The 22038-nt window shown below is 44.6% G+C and overlaps 1 protein-coding gene across 1 annotated transcript in view; it reads right to left on the reverse strand.

Moving 5' to 3' along the window:
- The window catches only part of LOC139692123 (uncharacterized), a 125078-nt gene extending 103372 nt beyond the window's left edge, over nucleotides 1-21706 (reverse strand). The window contains exons 1-2 of the mRNA XM_071590158.1: nucleotides 21531-21706; nucleotides 18327-19407 (exon numbers count right to left, since the gene is read on the reverse strand). Of these exons, the coding sequence (XP_071446259.1) occupies nucleotides 18327-19407; nucleotides 21531-21610 (1161 nt within the window). The 5' untranslated portion in view covers nucleotides 21611-21706. The remainder of the gene's footprint in view (nucleotides 1-18326; nucleotides 19408-21530) is intronic.
- Nucleotides 21707-22038: the final 332 nt, after the last annotated feature.

The following is a 22038-nucleotide window of genomic DNA, read 5'->3' on the forward strand; positions in this document are numbered from 1 at the left end:
GTGGCACAGGCGAGACCAAATGACAAAAGAAAACAAAAGAAGACCTTCTAAATGAAAGTGTCGTTCCTTCAGTGGAAGCGACTTGAATTTGTGGAAGGTGCCTTCATTTCAATCCATAGAAAAACAATTAGCGCATTCAATAAAGTACCGGGTAATACGAGTATATATAGGAAAAATATGTGTATATATATGTAGTATATATATATGCACACATATATTTCCTATATATATATATATATATATATATATATATATATATATATATATATATATATATATATATACACACACACACACACACGAACGAAAGTATCAATATTTACCCGGAAAAAATGTGATAGAGCCGGGATCCGAACATACATATACGCATGCACATGCATAAATACAAATCCATGACACATAGTGAACTTTCGCTTAGATTCATGACGAATTTGAAGAAAGTTCTTATTGATAGTAAAATTCGCGCGAGTAAAATTTTCTAACGGATGCTTCTTAAATTGCCTCCAGGATGTACAAGTAACTTTATTGACGCAATCCTTCGTGGGTGTTCACGGTAACAGAGTACTAAATGAGATGGTTGTTTATGATGCATACACTAGCTCTTAATTGCCCTCCCCTTAATGCACTAATGCGTAAATATTTTTTTTTATCAAAGTAGACTTCTCTTTCATTAACTGGATGCCAATTAAAGCCAGCCTGATGATGAGTGCTTTATGTATAACGGATTCCAACAGCAATGGTAAACATTATCTCAAATTAGCCAAACAATTGACCGGAACGGACATCATTTGAAGATACGAGTATATTACTCAAAATCCGAGAACTTATATAAATAAACTTAAATAAATCTCCGGACAGCGACATAAATATGGTGGGTGGTCCAATACTTCTGAATATCTGTTTAAAATTGCTTTCAGAACGCACATGAGATCAATCTGGATAACACATACCGTTACCATTGCGATGTAATTTTGAAAATTTGAAGTTTTCATAATATGCTGGAAAATTATCCTTCTGCGACTTGGAAGAAAAAGAGATCATAAATGGTCGATTATTTTAGTTAACATTGGATTGGATGTAAATTATTATTACAAAATTGTATTTGCTTTTTTTTACATGGTAGACGGTTCTGAGTTCACATTATCTTTATAATTGCTGTATAATCGCTATAATGACGAAGTTCCATATTCGTTGCAGCATGCAATTCAGATTAGAAATATCTGTGTCGACTGTTAGAACTCCTACGACATGCGCTACAAAAACATATTCCTTGTATTCCTCCTGGTGTCTGATCATCAGTTTATTCAATCAGAAGTTCTTTGAAATTACGCGCTCCCCTTGACGGGGATAGAGGTGTCGATATCTAACCAAAGACATCTTTTTTTTCAGCCTAAATATTTACCTTGCAACGGATACTGAATGTAAAAACATAATTAGAAATAGCCCAACAATAGACCAAAGCTGCGGAAGAGCCCAGTAATATATGACCTGCTCTGCTCACAATATTGTGAAAGACTGCACCGGATGTTTTCATGCTTTACTTCACTACCACTGCTGAGTAATCCCAAGAAATATTGGATGGCCATTAGCTAAGCTAAAATGAGATCATTCCGAATATATTTCACAAATTCAGGCGAGATGTAGTGGAAGTTCGTCATTATAAGAAAAACAAATTTGCACTTTTCCACAGATTCATTCGTGGCGTACAACACGTTTCAGTTCATCGAACCGTCTTGTTCCTGAAGATGGTTCGATGAACTGAAACGCGTTGTACGTCACAAATAAATCGGTGGAAAAGTGCAGATTTGTTTTCTTCATAAAATGAGTGCACTTAATAGTTACATTTTCCACGACCATAAAACCATTTTCTGGATAATATTTTGTATCATATTCGACTGTCTGATATCTCATTGATGTGACTGTCGCCTATTTTTCCGAGCACTGCAATGTCTACAATTCCATTTAATTTTATTAATTCCATTTCGTTTGGAAATTAACATGAAACAGCTAGGGACGGGAAACTCGGGGTCTCAGACACCGAGAAGATTCTCAAAGGGTGAAACCGAGAGCAAATTACGAAGGACTTACACAACACCCACCTCGGTCGAAATCTCGTAACTCCCTTCTCCCGGCCGCTCTCCACCCTCCCTCTTGAATTCTCCCCGCGCCACGCCATTCCCAGCACGTTCCCTTACGACCCCTCCCTCGCCCATAAATCCGTTCCTCCTCCCTTCCATTCCCACCGATGAATCGACTCTCCCCCTGCCACCCACCTTCCTCATCCGAGCCACCACCATCGCGCCGAATTAATACACCCCTGACCGTGCAGGATGTGGGAGGGGCGGGGTGAGGAGGCAGGGCCGGCGGGCTACTTGGGCGGCTGTCTGCGTCGCGTCTCTGCTACCGTTTGGATACCGAGAGTATTGTTGATTAAAACCGAAGGGGTTACACATAAAGCGTTCAATTTTACTTGCTGGAAAATTAAGGGATATTTTTTTCTCCAATCATCAACGCGTGTCCAGACATCTTGGTAACTCATTGATATCAATGTAACTGGAAATACATCATGTATACGTTGAATTGAGAAATAAAATGTATAAAATTGACTTCTACTCATGCTGTTATTGCAAATATACACATTTTTGTACCCCAGAGGAAAAAAACATGGCGAATTAGTAGCTTCCGTGTAAACACCACCCTTTACTTTACGCAAACTTCCGCTCTCTTCACACAGTCTCCCAATCAAAAATGTCCTCTAATCGCCATTCTAATACAAATGCTATGGTACAGCCATCCTAAGTATCCAGCTACCTTCTACCAATGCTATTATTACCAAATGACACTACTTTGTAACTCTAATTGTTAATTCAGAATACAAAAAACGTAATATTCGACTTCTTAATCAGCAGAGATTTACTCCTCCCCATATAAAACACCTTTTTCGACTAAAAATACCTTCTTTGAGATTTAAATAATTGCGTTCTCCCATAGCATGTTCCCTATGAAATCGAACTTTTTTCGCCCTCGCTTATATTCTTATACCCTTACGATGCGTCTACTGCCCACAGGGATTGAACTCGGGAGAGATGTTCGGCGTCTAATGGGAATATCCCCGGGGGCTACATACACCAGACGGAGAAAATTCTCCTCTTTGTCTTTGGGATTGCTGGTGCGCAACAAACGGGAGGAGACACCAACCATGCACCAGCACAGGGACGTGCACATACAAGTGCACTCTTCGTTCACCTCCCGCTCTGTGCCTCGCACACAACTCACGACCCCGCGCTCTCCGCCTCCCCAGCCTGGCACGGCATCGCACGCCGCGGCATCCGCTAGGGAACCTCTCCCGCTCCGACCCCCCTCCCCCCCCGGAGGCACGTAAAGGGGAGAGGGAATAGTGAGGGGGAAAGGGAGGGCAGGGTAAGAGCGGGAAGCTTCATCGAACACACCCACACTCACGCGGGGGCAAACAAACAGCACTCTCACGTATACGCCGCCGCCGCGCGGAGGAATCCCTCTCCCACCCCCCGGTCCCCTCCACACCTCGACTCCCCCCGCCTCCCCTCCTCCTCAAGTAGCACCTAGGCTACCGGACGGCAGCTGCTCGGGGAGGAGAGAGAGGAGGGGTTGGGAGAGAGAGGCGCTGAGGGGTTCCGCAGGAGGAGTCCGGGGGGGCGGCGAAATGGGCGGGGAGATAGGCGCCGAGAGAAGACGTGAGAGGCGGCTTCGGAGTCGGAAAATGAAGGGAGAGGAATTGGAGGGGGGGTGGGAAAATGAAGGAAGGGCGTAAGGCGGGAGATGGGGGTACGGTGCAGGGCGGGGTGGGGTGCGGGAGAGAGAGAGAAATTAGACGGGAGGAAGACCGTGGTGGCAGGGTAACGGCGGGGCGTCGGGGAGGAGAGACGGTTGCGAACGGGTTGTGAGGGAGATGAGATTGGGGGTGGTGGTAGGCGGGGTTCAAAGGGGGCGGTTGGCCGGTGGGGTCGGGCGGAAGGACGGTGAGGCACCTCCCTCGCCCGGTCGGGTCCGTCCCGTCAGTTTCCGGAGGCCCTGGCGGAGGAAAAAGGAGCTCTCGGGTCCGCCGGCCAAGGTCCATCATTATCGAAGGCCAAGGGGGTAAAAAAGGAATTCTCCGAGAGACTGCGGGGGCAAGGGGTGAGGAGTAGCGGGAAGAGGTGAGATGGGGTGGAATGTTGGGAGGCTGTGAAGTCTGGGGAGGTGGGCGGGTTGACATGAAAGGTTGGCGGGGGTCGGCGGGGGAGGGAGGGAGGGGCGAATGGGAAGGGGCCCAACCCCCGTTCAGTTCCATCCTCGCCCCCCAATACAACTCCCCCCGGGTCGGTACACACGTACTACACACAAAGGAAGGAGCGAGGTTGAGGGGCAGGACAAGAGTCAAGTGTGTGCATCTGGTGAGAAGAAGGGGTTTTTCGCGTTCTTATTAAACGCACTCCTTATATGAACTTCATGTGTTCGTGCTCTCTCGACTCTCCGCTCTTGGTTTGCTTCGCGTCGGAAGTTCTGCGTCCTCCCGCCCGGTAGCGCTGTCATTCATCCGTCCCACAATCCGCGTTGACCAATTTATGAACTACCCGCTTGGAGGTTGCACTTCGCCTGTCATAAAAAGATCGCCGGAATGCGATCTGCGCGGGGAACTCTGGCGACTGGTTGCGATTGAGAAGAGAAGCGAACGAGCCATTACGACTGGTAGATGGAAAGGCAACTGAAAACGACAAGAGCTGTCGTCTCATTTTCAACATTCGATGGCAAAGTTTGGCTTCCAATTCCACCCATGTCCTGCCGGCAGCCGCCTTAGTGTTACTTCCATGCGGAACCACCGTGTCGATATCGTTACTTGACACGTATTAATCCATCTACGCTAAAATCATTTGTTAACTGCTATCAATTATTCATCCACATCAGTAAGACGGAGAATTAAATAACATATATTAAATTGATTTTTAAATTACCGTTCTAATTACTGGAATATTTACTGTGTTTGATAACTTCTAGCAGATTGTTATAATTGTACTATAGAAAGTCTTGAGATAAAATTGAATACTTTAATATTTACTGGGTTTAATTATTCTTCAAATTAAATGTATTACGGGAACAGAATACGTAACACATTTACCACCTTGAATAAACCAAACACTAAACAAGTTTTCGCACTCAGTTCAACCAAAGGGAGTGCGGTTCCGACGGCGTAATTTTCATTTCATTTTAAGTTTTCCAAAAATGTCACATAGTTCCGGAATGAGAGCTAGTTTGTCTTGAACCATCGGCTAAAATTAAAATGGGGATATTATTTTGACTAATATGGATTTTGATAAGTTAAGACAAGGGTAGCTTGATTATCTGTACTTGATATTCTCATTTTTTATTATAAAACGCTAGACATGCGTCCAAGTAATTCCATTGGAGAGCGCCACTGCTTCTGATTTTTTCCCTTCGCTCCCTAATGTTCAATCCTGGGAGGCGGTGGGGGAGAAGCAGTGATGAAGGTGAAAGAGTGGGTGAATGAATTAGAAATGGGGAGGGCGGAGCGAGAAGGGGTGGGATTGGAGGTTCGGCGACTGTCAGGTGCCAGGATAATTTTATGAAACTCGAAGGCTAAAAGGCAGGGGATTGGGAGGGGCGCGAGGTGAGGGAAGGGAGGAGTTCTTTCATTCCCGAGTGTCCGAAACGGAAGTCGGCTCTGGATTGGTAGGAGCTAAGCACTATGTCCACGTCGAGGCACGTGAACCATTTCAATTAATATGACTGTTAAATTACCAGTTCTAACGTGACAGCGATAAAATTATTATAATAATATTCTTCTGCATCAAATATGGAAGATCGGATGTTCAATCTACATCACACCATGCAAACCATCACGGGTGCGTGTGGCAGGCGGTGTTAAGTCACCTGTCATTAGAACAATTATTAATTAATTTGCTTGTCTTAGTCTAAGTTTCTCACTGAGGTGATCTCGCATTGTGCATGGGAAAAATTATTTCTTATAGGTTCTACAGTCAGCTTTCCGTTATTTATAAGTGTGACCTCGCCTGCAAAATAATGTGGGGCTATTCTTTCATTTTCGGGGTTAAACTCGAAGCTTTTCTGAGCGTTTAAGTCACGCTTGTGATATTCGTGTTTACAAAGACCAAGGGCTTCCAATGTGACGCTTTGTTCGTCCATAACATTCATTCAGGAAACGGGCAGATTATCTGTGCATGAATTGAACTACGAGTATGTTCACACAAAGGCTTGGATTAGAAGAAAACGACATAGTCATACATTCATCAACTCCATTGGGGCCATATTCATTGGAATATAGCGCAAAAAGTAGTACTGCGTCCAATTTTGGTGTCCACTGGTTGCAACGCCAGTGAAAACCGCATTTACTTGCTTCCTTCAAAATTTGCTAAAAAAGCGGTTGCTTTTTGAGGCTTGTACTTTTTGGAATGCAATTATAATGATAACATATTGGGATATAAGACTACACGACTTTCCTCTGTGCGTGAATATATTATTATATCTATGCCATATTTCACTAAAACGTAGCATCTTTAGGTATAGTTTACAGTATAACGGATGGTGTAGTGAAACCTGTTAAATATTAAATGTATCCTTATTCAGGGGAATTATATAATCTTCTTTCATAAATTCCTTCATCGCAAATATGACGGCAGACATTTGACTGAGCAGATTTCATTACATTTCTTTATAACAAGGAGATTTTTACCATTGTAAATGATAAGACGTTATTGGGGAATCTTTAATGGCATTTGAAGAGAATCCCAGAAAATTACTTGAGCAAATATTCTATGCACTGCCAAGCATGACTATAGGGCCTGGCCGAGTCTAGAACCTAATAGCAGTGATTGTTTAGGTATGACAAAGAATCTTGTATATACGCCGGAGAGTGGAATTTATTTTCTATATTTGTGAACTTAACATAATATTAAATACGATCAGAGGGAAATATGTTCATGGGCTCATTTATATCACAAAACAAGAGATAAAACGCCAGAGATACATCATACAATTTCCACAAGACGAAGGGTGAAAACATGTTGTTTGGTGGAGCGGGCGTTAAATCATTAAACATCCCATCTGTATAACCGAAAGATATATGATAAGACGGAAACGATGGAAATTTCTGAAGGGAAAACAACAATGAAACAAAGAGGGAAAAAAACGGCCGCGTATGGAGTTTGAATTTCGATCGCAGCCGCTAGATTCTCGGTCGTGCGCGAGAGATTCGGCGCACCACAAGAACAAAAGCCCTCTCCCGCCTCCCCTCCCTATTACACAACCCCGAATTTCGCCGTGCGGTCGCTTAATGAAACGGGAGGAGGGAGCGACGGAAGCCGAAGTATGTGCGAGCATCCGTACGTGCTTTCCTCGGTGGGTTTGAGAGGGAGAGAAAGTGTGGATGGGGCGAGGGGGGGTGGGACACATCGGATCACTCCTGCCGAGGAACGTGGATGGATGATGGGCAATAGGGTGAAACGCTGATGGCACGATGAGAAAATGCCCTCAGATGAAGGCGGCGGGGGGTGGAGGTGTGGTCGGGGCGAGGGCGAATTCGGCAGCGTGAGAGAAGCGGTGATTTCTCGTGGGACAGGAGTAAAGGGGGAGGTGCTGAGGAGGTGGGGGGGCTGAAGAGGGGAGGTTGCTGAGGAGGGGGTGGTGTTGAGGGAGGATAAAAGAATGGTACCTCGGATTGCGGGACTGCCTGTGAGAGGCCAGCGGATGACGGAGGGGGCTGGGGAAGGGGGGAGTGGGACGAAATTAATGGGTTATGCGAGGGGGAGGGGAGGAATGGGTCTCGTGGGGTGGGGAGAGGAAAGATGAGGGCAGAAAATGAGAATTTAATCGACGGAAAAAGAGTATCAGATGGAGGGGGACGAGGAGGGAGGGATACATGGAGATTCGGAAGTTATGATCATCGCGGGTCGAGCTCTCTTGTTTTTTGCCCGCTCGCAAGATGAAGTTGGGACGCCACTGGTAGCATCGGATCCCTCCCACTTCTTACCCTTCTTCCCTACCCCCCTCGATCGCCTCCTTCCGTTTCGACCGTAAATTTTTTACCCTTGGACGATTTTTCTTCCCTCTTCACCTCCCACCTCATTCGACTTTTTGTCGCGATCCTGGTGAATCGGGTTCAATATATTAAGCGAAATCTCCATGGAGCGGAAAAAATACTTGGGGAAAACGTTTCGACCAGGAAAATGATGGTGGCGTTTACTCGCAACGAACTTAAGACCGTAGAAAAACTGTGTATCTAATGGCGTAGTTGCGTTGGTAAAACTACTCAAATGTCTGAAAGCTGGTTGAAATAAGCTTCATTGGGCTTGCCACTTTTATTAGGAACAAGAAGATATAACTCATCGATAATATTATCAGAACAGATATAGGGAAGTCAGTGCTACCGCAGTACTAGGCGACGTAAAAGTCTTCATTTATCCTTAAGAATAGTTATCAAGGGTGTTTATAGGTGCAGCAATTATTCATTACTGAGTTCTATTGCTATTTGTGGCATTATATACCATGAACTAAAAAATGTATTCCGATACATTGAAAAACTACATCAGTAATGTGGAAGAAACTAATGTTTGATCATTGAAGTAGGATCAGATAATTTGAAACCTGGTGCTGAGTTGAATTCGCATTCATTCCCTGGTTTTGTAAGACAGTTAAAGATATGCAATGCAATCAATATACTGCAAGAACGCATTTCGTAACTATTATACTTTAATATTATGGTCCCTGCGGCTAAGTTCGTCATGCACAGAACAACAAGCCAACAAAATCAATTTCATTAACCCAAAACCGCTAGATACGTGCCCGAAGAGGAATTTCAAATAATAGCCGTCGGTTGACCGAAGCCGTCATTCACTGGGCTGGTATATTCACGTCATCCAGTGGAAAATTCTCTCATTTTTTTCCTTGAGCCATCTTTAATTTCTTTGATAATAACTCTGAAGCAAAATGCTTAAAAGTATGATGGACATATATTGACCAGAAATTAAGAACAATGAACATTATTGCTCAATGAATGGTAAATATGAGGGAAAAACGGGTGGGTTCCATACTCAGTCCACGAATCAAATCTACGAGAACCATCAGTTCGTCGAATGAAATAAATCATTTTTGTTTGATTCATCCACTCTACAGACTTGATTTCAGAATCGTCGAGGCAGCAATTATAACTTGAAATGGAGAAAGAGAGAGAGAGAGAAAAGCACAAAATGCGACACAATCGCCGCTGATTTGTAGGGAAAACGGCGTCGGGCTTCGAGACGCTGTATGCATTAGCATTACGTACATTAAAACAGCCTTGAAATCGGGAGAACCGAGGTAATTTAAATGCGACCGCTTCCATTGGTCCAGAAACGCCAGCCGTTGTTTTTCCACGGCGTCCAGTGGCCTCCACTGACTTCGTTCCGCATCGACGACGGCACGGCGTCTCGTCCGATTCGATTTTCACACCCGCTCCTTTTTCATCGGGCATGCGTGCGTGGGTCCACATCCATTCTCAACACCTCCCAACCCTCTCAGCCGGCACGCCTCCACGCCCCTACGTCTCCGCACGGCCGCGGCAGCTAGACGGAACTATTCAACCCTTGGCCCCATCCTCCTAAATCGATGCCTGCTTATCCACAAACCTTCTCCATTCATTCCTCTCTCCCGTGTTAGGCCTCCGTAATTTTCTAAATCCCAGCAACCAAGATATCTGGGCCTCATGAGATTTACACATCCCCTACGTATCCATAAGATGTTTTTCAAGTTTTTGAAATAGTTCGGAAATATTCAGCCCGGAAGATCATGGCGTTTATTTAAACGGAATAATCTTCAAACGAGATTTATTTTAAACTATGCTTGAAGGAAAAACAAAAGTAATCGATCAAGTAACCATTGAAATTAAATAAAAATTAATAAGTTCATGACGATAGAACCAATAAATTTTTAGGTTTTATAAATGTGCCAATCCATATTTAAGTGAATTCCTCTGAGGGAATGCGCAAAATGTAACGGCAATTACCCTTCAACCTATCAGCTATATATTGAGACAATGAATCTTAAGTGTTAGTAAAAATTTTCAGAGACGATTTTCAGCCGGCACAAAGAAAGAAACATTGATATATTTTTAACGGTAAGTAAAATATCCCACTCGGACACCAGTATGATTCATTCAATAAACTTGGTCACCATTCCTTTACCGTACTTAAATCATTTAAATTCCAAGGAAAGAAAGAGAGCATGCTTTTTAAAGTAACATTTTATATTTTTACATTACTGATTTTTTTAAACTGGATATTTCTCTTCTTTTCAATTCTTGTTTCGAATGTGCAAGTAATCTGGATGGAGGATAAGAAATCGATAGCCACTAGGGCTTCTATTATTGGATACATATAATGGAAAATGCCTACGTTTTTCGAATTGTCAATTCTAAAATACCTGGTTTCAAAAGGCAATTAAAAAAAACCTCCGTCGATAAACTGTACATATTTATGACAGAAAAGCAAATAAAAAAGTACCCACCTACTTATCGAAGCTTTCTAATAATATGATACAGAAAGAGTTTGAAATGAGTTCCCTTTGGAGCGACGGCGCAAACCTATTGTTAATAAATCTGCCGTCTAATCAATCAAGAAATGGCTTCCAACCAGTAATAAATGGGAAAGCTCAGTGAAAATCAAAAAAACGACAACAACAAAGAAATATTATCAGCTTATCTGAACATTTACTACATTCTTCATTCCGAAATCAATAATGGCTATAAATTATAAATAATCAATGGTGAAAGTAGATTCGCATGAAAAAGACATGATCCATCTACACTTAATGAATCACGATTATCAAGTCAATTAATTTTGCGGATCGGAGAAAGCGACGACGGACGATGAACGACTGCTAAACTATTACGCACGCGAGCCTGCCAAGTTAGACTGTTGATTAGCACGCCGGCCTGCTAACCTAAAGGTCATGGCTTCGAAAACGCCTCGGTCATGAGTGATATGTAAAACTCTGGGCGTATATGAAGGTCTTAGGTAAATCTAATGACAGGGATATACCAATTAGAGTTCCAGGAACACACAGGACCACCGGAGGCGTCGAAAAGCAAGCAAAATACCGTCGCTTCTGCTGACGACGGAGATTTCAACGCCGGGTTTGGAAGAAAAGGAAAAATTAGTTGCGCAAGAACTCATTTTTGGCGGCACAGACGGAAGGTAAATTGATCCCGGGTGAAAGTGCACCACTTTATGGCGTGCGGGAATATAAAATGGAGTGCTCAGGGGAGAAGGAACTTTCTTGCAGACACCGAAAAGGGCGCAATCGGGTCCATCGTGTGGGGCGTGGGGCGGCGGCGGCGGCGAAGGACGAGGCAGGGGGACGTCGAAGGATTCGAGCGAGGGTTTAGCGGGGATATCCACGTCGCCCGAAACGCGAGAGGTCCCCGACCGCCCCCTTTTAGACCCACTCTCCCGTCCAACTTGCCTCGCGCGCCCGACTTCCCGATGGGGACGGGGTTCTTCTTTCGCATTCAACCCGAATTATGAAGGGCAGGTATGGGTCGGAAGCTTGACAGGTGGCCCAAAAGTTGAGCCGGAAACATGCCCGGAGGGTGGGGCGGGGGGTAGAGGACGGGAGGAGATGGGGGAAGTAAGAGAATGGGGATTTGAGTGTAGCGGGATGAAGAGAACCAATTTTCTCTCATATCGTGGCTTCGATCAGAATAGAAATGCTCAGATCGATTGGAAAATGTCCGAAAATTTGAGAAGCCTTTTATTTGATTGAAATCGGGGCTTGAAAAGCTACGTGGGTTCTAATAACACGCCAGATGCAGTCTGCAATTTGCACAACTAAGGTGAATGAATAGTGAACTAGGTAGAAACACCGGTCGTGAATTATTTGCAATCATGTTTGTGTTGTAACTACAAATGTATCAGTTAAGCAACAAAGATGTTGCCGTAGAGAACTCTTCAAGTACTAGCTCAATTTTCAATGGACCACTAGACCGGTCTGTCGTAGATTATAACACGCTGGCCACTAAAGCTTACATTTCATACCTTGCCCCATATTCCTCATTAAAAACAACTAATATCTTATTTAAAGAATCATCAAATTATTGCTAAATATGACTTGATTCCATTGATAAAATTCCAAATATACGACTGTTTAAGAGAATTATTAAGAGAAAAACACCTTTTTCTGAAACGTCGTTTTCTCTATTTAATAATAAACTGTATGAATAGTATTAGCTTCATAAAATGCGATGAAAGCTTCATTTAATTATCCAAGTATGCTACGAATTAATTTGCTATCAGAGTCTCAGTTGTCTAAAAGAAAACGGTTTCATTAACCAACCAAAATTTTGAAATCAATGAAATGGCCCGAAAAGCGATTTCTTAGGATATAATCCGGATACTGGGATGAGATATATAATTAAAAATTATATTCAGGCATTGAAATATGTAAAAAAACTATCGGAAACTAGGACGCCTTACCTCCTATGCCAAGTCCCATAGAAGGGAATACACCTGACTACAGTGAGCCCGCCCCCGATTGCACCGTAAAGACGTAATGCCTTTAATGATAGCGATGGTCGCAAAGGGGAACGCGAAAAACGTTTGGCACCCTCGAGCTACGATCTCCGACCCCTAACCTCCGTCTTCGTTCGCGACGGCGTGTGTTATATCCGAGGTGCGTGCGCGTAAGAGGCCGCTTATTTCCAAAGGAGAAGTGCTGGCTATAAATCACGGCGGGCGCCACGTTTAGGGATGGGATGGGGTGAGGAGGACCCCTCTTTGCGTGCTCGTCATATGCGTGGAGGCGGTTAGGGCGTAGGGATGGGGATCGCCTCCGGGGGATAAATACTTTATTCCTCGGCGTGCCACAAAACTTTTTTCGGAGTCGTCGGTGGTGGAAACCGTACGCAAGCTTTCCACGGCATTTGGTTGCACATGAAAGGCCGGGTGTGCTAGGAGTTGGTTTCGTCGAAGAAAAATGACTACAAAGATGAGAGCCTATAAAATAGAATACGTGTAAATTAGTAGTTAACCATCAAAGGGAACAAGCTACTCATAAAAAGTACTTTACAAACCGTTAAACATTATTGTAACGGAAACTGTAGCGACACCGAAGAATAATTACTTCGCAAGTTCCTAGCTATGAATGGAACAAAAGACACTAAACATTTCGCAAAATCTCTGGAGTCAATTGGATTTTCAAAAACGTTGCAAGACAACAAAATCAAACGTAATATATTTTCGGCATTTAGAAGTAGCGAGTGGTCATTTCAAAAGAAATGCCGGATACAAACTTCAGCTGCATTATCGAATGACGAGATCTTACCATTCTCTTGTAGAGATCTCTGGTCTATTTAATGCAAAACATTATCACCGATCTATCTTCCGGGTCGCTTATTCAAAATAAGCGCATTTCCACCGGAGCATTCGAAATCACGGGGCACTTTCGCCACAATGAATTGCGTTTAATGCTTTCGGAAGCCTCTGATTATCGTTGAAATCTCTCGGCCAACCCTCCCTGCAAATCTCCCACCCACCCCTTCCTCTCCACCAAACACAACACGTCCCACGCAACCCGTTCTTTCGGTCGCATTAAAAAGGAGCTGCGGTCAGCGGATAAGACATCCAGTCTCCATCTTAGGGTCGGAGAGAGATAGAGAGAGAGAGGGAGATGGGAAGACAGTAAGAGAGAGGAGACAGAGGGAGAGGAGAGAGAGATGAAGGAGGGGGACGTGAATAAGGAATGGCCGGGCATGGGAGGCCATCTGCGGCGATAGGTGGAAGGGCGGGGCGGGGTGAGGCCAAGAAGGGGGTGTTGGCGGGAGGGCATGGTGTGGGGGTGGGAGGGGGAGTCTGGGGGAAAGGATTGGACGGGGGCGGAGGAGAGGCAACGTCTGGACCCGAGGGAAGGGCGAAAGGGAGGGGCGAAGGGTGGGGGCTGGGGGGGTTGAGCTCTGTTGAGGGCAGGGTCGCTGGGTGGGTAGGCTGCGTCTGCGTTCAACCAGTTCGACCTGAAAGTATCCCCGAGGGCAGAGACAAGGTGATGGACGGTGGGGAGGGGGGGTCGGGGAGAGGCGGGTGGAGCGGCTGTGGGAGGATGATGGGGGGCGCGCTGGGGGTAGGCACGGAGCGGGAGAGTGCAGGGAACGGCAATGTGATTCGATACACCCGAGGACTCCGATGCTTCACGCGAGATGTAGAAGCAGCCAAAGAATCGAAATTAATTCATATGTGCACAAGGACGGGTTTCAGGAACTTCTAAAATCCGACTGTGCACACTAAATATATCGCAATACAGCCAAATGGCGGGATTTTAGATTTATAATATGATGGATAATAATGGTTGAACTATTAAATTTTGCACGTTGTTGGGTATATATTTTGGGGAAAATATTTTAGAGCATTTAAACTAATTAATGGGCATGCTTCTCAAAATATTTAGAGTGATGCTGTAACGTTTATTAACATTTATTTTATTTGTAAAACCATAGCACCGTAAGGGTGGTGAAAACTTTATTTGGAACTAATTAGAAATTTATCGGAAGGATTTAACTAACGTAGAACTTTATCATTGCATTTATCAGCATAGTAACTGGTACTAGCATTATATCTCGCTGCGTTAACCTTGGTTATAAACACTTAAGGTAAAAAATTTGAAGGTTGCCCTGTTTAATAATATAAATGATTTATTTTTCTGACAATATTTTTCTCACGATACTATCCTAAAAAAGACGATTTGCTTTCCAAATAAAAGCAGTGAGCCTATGCAACGTATAGAATGAAGCGAGCAATTTTAAGAGAAGTAAATTACATTTTGGCACTCATGGCTCCTTCATCAGCTGGAGAACAATACTTTTCTGGTGACAAGGGTAGGAAATTGTGTAAAGGATGATGGGTAAATGAGGCCTTTGCATATATATAAACATATATACATACCCTCTATACATGCTTACATACATATACACTTTCCTTGATATCGATCTGCCCATCGACTCAAGATGGGTGTGGGGAGAAGTGACAAGGCTTACTAAGGTAGTTAGAAGAGGGAAGGCCGGACAGGGGGAAGGGAAAGTGTCTACCTATGACGGAGAGAGGAGCACCCGTGGGTCAAACGTCCAATTCGAGACTATGGGTGAGGTCGTGAGCCCCGCCAAGGAATCGATTCCATTGTTTTTAATAAATTGAGTCGGAGACTTGAACGACCGCTGGATACGAGTAGTCCAAGTTACAGAAAGGATCGGAGAAGGAAGAAGGGTCTGTAGAGGAGGGAACAACGGCTGCGCGGGGGACTGGCAACCGAGAAGGCGATACGATCGCCTTGGAGACGGTGGATCTTCAACGACTTGGAATTGGTTAGAGTGAACGGCTGTGTTAAATGGAGAGTGCAACTGCACCGATATAGTTGCACTATTTTTGAGAGATCGACACAAGAATAATAATATGCTTATTCAGGAGCGCTTCAAAAGAAAAACTGAGAGAATATCGAGGATTCTTAAAGAATATGGTAAATGTACCTGTCCATCCAATGATAAATGAACCATTCCTTCTCCAACACTTTCATAAACACATTATTTGTTAGAGTATACATTAAAGCTGATTAAAATGTGTTTAATGTTAAATTGCACCCAAATCCTAAATCAATAAATGCCAAATAAACATGAATTCCACGCTTTACATATATATAACGCCGTGCATATAGAAACAAATTGCTTATAAGTCGTCTATCATTATATTCTAAGCATTTAAAAGCCACACTTAAACCGGTAACGTGATTATTATTTTATAGACAATTTTTTATACTGAGACGCAATTCAAAATTTGGAATTGATATTCATGACACATTTATTCACCTATTTTTTTATTAAGGATTATGCAATTAAATAAAATTGACAATTCAACTGGACCAAAATGATTAACCGTAAGCTGGTGGACTGTGGAAGGTTTCGGTAAATTCGACATAGTATTACTATAATGTTCTAAAATATTTGAAAGTATCACTCAGATTAACAAATCCCCTGGCTTCATCTTGTGTAGTGCTTATGAATTTTATACACGCCGCCTTACCGATGCACGAGTTCAATACTGCAGCCATCTTTTTCAATTGGCGAAGAAGTTTTATAGAAATGCAAGGAAGTCGTGAGATTTGCAACATGTGCACACAGGATGCTCCATTTGACAGATAAAAAACTGCCAACCCAATTATTATTTAAACTTAAATCAAAGAGGCGATAACACTTGGTGGGCATTGCGAGAAGCGGCGGCACGCGGACTGAGGCGTTTCCGTAACAGGTGGCAGAGAAGAGGAGGAAAGACGAAGAGGAAGAAAGTAAGAAAACGAGAGATGCTGGGAAGAGGCGAACATCGATCTTGGGCTTGCGAGACTGTGGAGACGTCTCCCACCCACATCACGGCACTCCGTGGTCTCTGGAGTGTGAGCGAGCTTTAAAGGCCGCGTGATTGGTTAGGCTGTTTCCCTTATATACATAACAGCCCCGCCCACTGTCTCAGGAAGTCGCATAACTTGGGCGCAAGTGGTGTCGCAGAGGTTAGGGCGATCCCTATCTTTGAATTCGATATCCGCTCTCCGCAAATCATTAGAGCACACCCCCTCCAAGAAGGTCTATTCCGACCCTTCTTGCCGCGGCCACTTCGAGGGCAATATATCTAAAAGAGATTTCCCCATGCATTTATGTCCTTCGGCAATATCCGGTTTGAGCTAATCCAGACTATTTCGAATGCACTCCGGGATGCACCGCCCCATGTGCATTTCACGAGTGCAATTTATTATCTCGTTGGTTGAAAATTGGCGTTCCTTCACGGGAGGCGTGTGGCGTTAAGAAAGTTAGAACGTCTTCCGTTTTTATAATCATTAGCAAATTGGTGATGCTAAAACAGAATTTTTTTTAACAGTATTTCCTCTGGTGCGTCACATTAAGAATGAAAGTGAGTTGCATTACGAAAATAAATATTAATAATAGTGGACAGTAGATTCTATACCTTTTAACTTAATCTGAGGCAGAGACCGGCTGCTGGTGAAAGAAACCACCCATTTCCATGCAGATTTGAGAAATAAATGGGTTTATTTTACGCAAGGTGGACTAAGAAAATTTATAACTTTTCAATCTACATGGCACGCATTGAAACCTTCATTAATGCAGCAGCACCACGGTCGGAAACACTAAATTCGACTGGCGGGGAAAGATCGGGCCTACCACCATCGTCTTCGCACAAGAGAGCCCTTCTGTGCGAACTACCATTTCAAAGAAGTAAAAGAGAAGCTAGCTCGATACAATGCATATAAATTCTTTCGATAAGTAAAAGACTTTCAATATCAACATTTGTAATGACCAGCACCAAAATTATATCATATCTCGAACGGTTATTTTCATTTTCGAAATATTTCAAATAAAACTCAATACGAAAACTACAAGATCAAAAAGGGAAAATATATCCTTCGAGCATTGATAACACATGAAAGAACTAATCATATACCCTAATAAAAAAACCATGAGTACTAGGAAAATTATATCCGAAAGGAGATTCACATGTTAAGAACTTCTCCTGACTGATAGGAGTACATTAAACGCATTGCGAGACATGAAATGGGAATTCAGGAAGATCGGTATCGGTGAAAACAAAGCAGGAAATATGTGTCGTAATCGTGGAACAACGGAAGAGTGACGGTTAATGATCACTCGCTATGATCATAAACGTTGCAAAATTTACCCTTAGCTCAATAAACGTAGAGACAGAAAGGTGCACCTGATATGCGATACTTTGTGTGATAAAAAGAGTGGTAATGGTGAAATAACTAAATTGTCAAACTTCCCTTCCAACTATGCAACCCTTCATCTCCGATCCCACCTCCAGTCACCTCATGAAGTGAGAAACGATTGGAATGGACCTTTCATGGTTTATGACATTATCAAGTCCAACGGGCAAAAGAGATCAGGCGACGGAAATACGGCCATTCTTGAGAAATTATATCCATCAAAAGGTATCTCGCGGTGTGGCTCCTTTGATTATATCAATTAGTGAAGGAATTAACAAACAGAAATACCAGATGGGGGCAAGAAAGTTGGGCGCCCCGAATTGTATTCCTCTTCCACAAGTTATCTGATGAACTATCACCGGTAATCATTGCCTATACATAACACTCAATTTCACTCTAATACATAACACTAATTCACTCTAAGTTTATGCGAATTATTTCGCATTTTCATGATGAATTAAACTCTTATGATAATTACGTCAAGGTGAAGAAGATTAAAGAATTAAAACTGGCCTTTAAATTAAAATACTCACCGCTGCGTACTCCGCGCAAATGTCTATCGACGACACGAACGCGCATACGTCCTCGACGCTCCACCTCGCCACCGCCTCCCGCGGGTCGCACCCGGAGGACTCCAGCGACCCAGAGCACGGCTTACTGGCGTCTGTGCACAGCGACATGCAAGGCGAAGTCGCGGAGAGGGCCACGGATGATCGGTGGTGCATCTGGGGTGGCGGGGGAGGTGGAGGAGGGGGCGGGGGCAGGTGGGACGACACCCCGACGGCCGAAGCCGCCGTGGACGGCGGCGGGGGCGTCGGCAAGGTCCTTGTGGGGCCCCTGGGCCTCGGGGACACGCTCGAGGGACCCTTCCGCCCGTCCTTCCGGGACACCACGTCCTCGAGGGACTCCCCCTTGACGAGGGGCGAGTGCGGGAGGAGGGGGGAGCCCCCCAGGCCACCGCCGAGCAGGAAGGCTCCCTTCCCCACAGGCTCCGTCGTCCGCGCCTTCTTGCACGCGGAAGCGGCTGCCGCGGCGGCGAGCATGGACGCCATCGCGAGGGAGCAAGAGGCGGACGTGGAGGACGAGGCGGTGGAGGAGGAGGAGGCGGTGGAGGAAGACGAGGAGGACAGGTCGAGAGGGCTGCTGGAGGAGGCGGCGGCCGCGGCGGCTGCGACGGCCGAGCTGGTGGACGCCGTGGGGTCGGCCGGGGAAGGCGCGGGCCGCTTGAACGCCCCCGCCGCCCCCTTGAGGTACGTCTCTAGCTGGGAGGCGCTCTGAGCGCTCGCCGAGCGGACCATGCTGATGAGCGCCTGCGTCGACGACATGTCGATGAGCGGGTGTTGGAAGGCAGCGGAGTTGGCCGGAAAGGTGGCGGAGGCCGAGTAGAGGTTGTACTGGGGCACACCTCTTTCTTGCACGGTGGACTCCTTGGCGGCGGAGGCGGCGGCGTGGTGGGAGCCTGGGGGTGGCGTGGGCGGGGTGGCCGACGAACCCCTGGTCGCCGTGGTCGGGATTGGGGCCAACCCCGGGAAGGCCCCCGCGGACGAAGCCTTGAAGGGTGTGTACCTCGAGTCGAGGCCGGAAAGGAAGCCGTTGCGGGGAGCGCTGAAATAGCTGAAAAGTAAGAATTTACACAGGCATAAAATATATCGCTATTACATATATATTTTAATGAATATATTTATATATATAATATTTTGTTAATGTTATATATATATATATATATATATATATATATATATATATATATATATATATATATATATATATATATATTCATGAAAAACAGGAGCTTTTTTGCCAACTACATCTACACAATCCCTCGCCAGGTGCCATAAGGGGGGTGTGGCGTGGGGTGTTAAATTACTCTTCTTTTATGCATAAATATTCACTAATATATAAACATACAATTGGATATGCATTTCGCATATTTTCTCGAATGGATCTTGTTGTCATTCGAAAGTTATTACTCATAATTTATCTTCTCGAGGACCCAATGATCTGAATCCATCCTGCAACTTTCGCCGTCAGACTCGGCAAGTTTCCCTGAGAGCACACTGGAAATGTGCTTATCCAGTAAACTACAATTTCACAATGACGTGACAATATTTCAATTCCTGATTCAATAGCTATGCTGGAGGGAGAGGCCGGGGACCAGCACATTTTTGTGCCCGTGTTTCGGTGGCGTAAAAATCTTAGAATCAGTAACTTCAATCCAACATTTCATTCTCGTAGGAGGGAGAATGAAACAATTAATTATCTGATCCAGAGAGCGGATCACTGGGGAATGGGATATTGCAAAAACGACCGTGACACAACAATAAAAGCAAATACGCCCAGGTGGACATAGGCGAACATGAGCTGCGCCGTCAACGTCGGGTTTTCCATCGCTTTCCCTCACTACCGGCTTATTTCTCTCGTTGTTTTCCTAAAAAAAAGACTTTTCATGCACCGTGACTCGTGACTCTGATCTGATTCCGTTGAAGTGGTCGGATTTTTCGTGACTCTTGGTATCAGCCTCGACGGTAAGGTCACCAAAAACATGGCTGAGCTAGTCTCTTTACGAATGCCTGGCAATTTCTGCTTACCACGTGACTATACTATCAGAGCGCGGAGTGGTGGATGAATGGTATATACACATACCTATCCTCTCCCCCAGAAGTACGCGGGGAGCGCAAATTTTACAGGGGTTCAATAAATGAGGGAGAGATAAATTACAGCTTTCAATAATTACGAAAGGATTCTGAACAGCGAAACCGTTTGTAAAGAGCTCTGCGCATAAATACCTCATTTATTATGGTTCATTAAAGCGCTTAAGTCAGTCTTTGTCACGTGAATACTTTGATTTATACGCTGATTCCCTTTCACAAGTTTTTAAGAATTCCTGAGGTCGGAGTGAAAATAAAGTCGTACAACGCATTTGAACGTAACTTGATTGAAGACAAAATATAAGTTAAAACAGTTCAATGTGCTTACCATAGATGGAAGTTAATCACTACCGCAATAGTAGTCTAATGCACATAAGTGAGAATTCATATTTAATATTAATTATGCATACAGCCGGAAAATACTTTCTCTCTATTTATGCACGACTATCTCATAACTTATCTTACATACAGACATATTTTGAGGACTAAAAGCATTGTCTACCTTATGTTCAATGGAAGTGTAACTCTATGAAATGAAAATTATCATGCCGATATCTGGGATACGGAACCAAGCTATGATATGCAATGATTACAATTTTTACTTTCAAATGTAAAATACTAGAGAATACTCTGAAGTGAAAACAAAGAAAAGGATATCCTCGTATTTATTACTTGTACATCATATTTCTATATTTCTTTTGAAAATTTAACTTAGCATTTTGGTCAGAGCAAAATTGAGGAGATTAGTGAATTTAAAAATTTCAGCTATTGAAAAGGTTCTGGGCATAGTGAAAACTTAAGTAATCCAGAAAATGGCATGGAATGTAAATTTGAATAATTTTTCTTTAATTTATTTTTTTTATTGCAAACAGTTTTTCCCTCCAGTATTATGAGTTAACTATGATACCGAAAGGATACCTTCCTATATAATTGGCAAAAGAAGGTTTTCACAATACGGGGGTTTCTAGAGGCATTACCGATATGTTTAACTGGGACATTTTGATCAGCCACCAACAGCTCCAAGCAGTGCTCTAGTTTCCCAAAATACGCACCGAGAGCGAAAACGAGTTAAGTGAAAGGAGGACCTACTCATTAGGGTTGCTGTTGTTGTACTTGGCTGCCAGACTCCTCATGAAGTCGCTGTAATTCCTCGTCATCATCTGCTCCATCTGCTTCAGGGCCGGAGTGTGCTGGAGGGGCGGTGGGTGCGGTGAGGGGAGGGACGAGGGAGGCGGAGGGGCCCCTGCCGTGCCCCCGCCAGCTGACGGGCTGCCCCTCTCACCCGGTGGCGTGCCCGCGTACGTGGAGGCCGCCGACGAGGACGAGGGGGTCGCTGCACCTCCTCCCGGGGACACACTCCCCCTCGACGATCCGCCCCCGGAAGACGGGCTCAGGCGCTCGGCTTTGACGGAGCCGGATGGTGCCATGCCGGAGTCCCCTCCTCTGCCGGAGGCCGACCCTGCGGTCCCCCCTGCTCCGCCCCTCCGACGCCTCGGCTTGGCGGTCGTCGCGGCCGCCGACGGCGCCTGCTGGATCTCGGTGGCACCGGCCGAGTCCGTTTCTGACTGGCCCTCGCCTGTTTGGTGGAGGGAGATAA

The sequence above is a fragment of the Hetaerina americana genome, unplaced genomic scaffold (genome assembly GCF_022747635.1).
Source record: "Hetaerina americana unplaced genomic scaffold, ioHetAmer1.1.p SCAF_4, whole genome shotgun sequence".
Taxonomy (NCBI): Eukaryota; Metazoa; Arthropoda; class Insecta; order Odonata; family Calopterygidae; genus Hetaerina; species Hetaerina americana.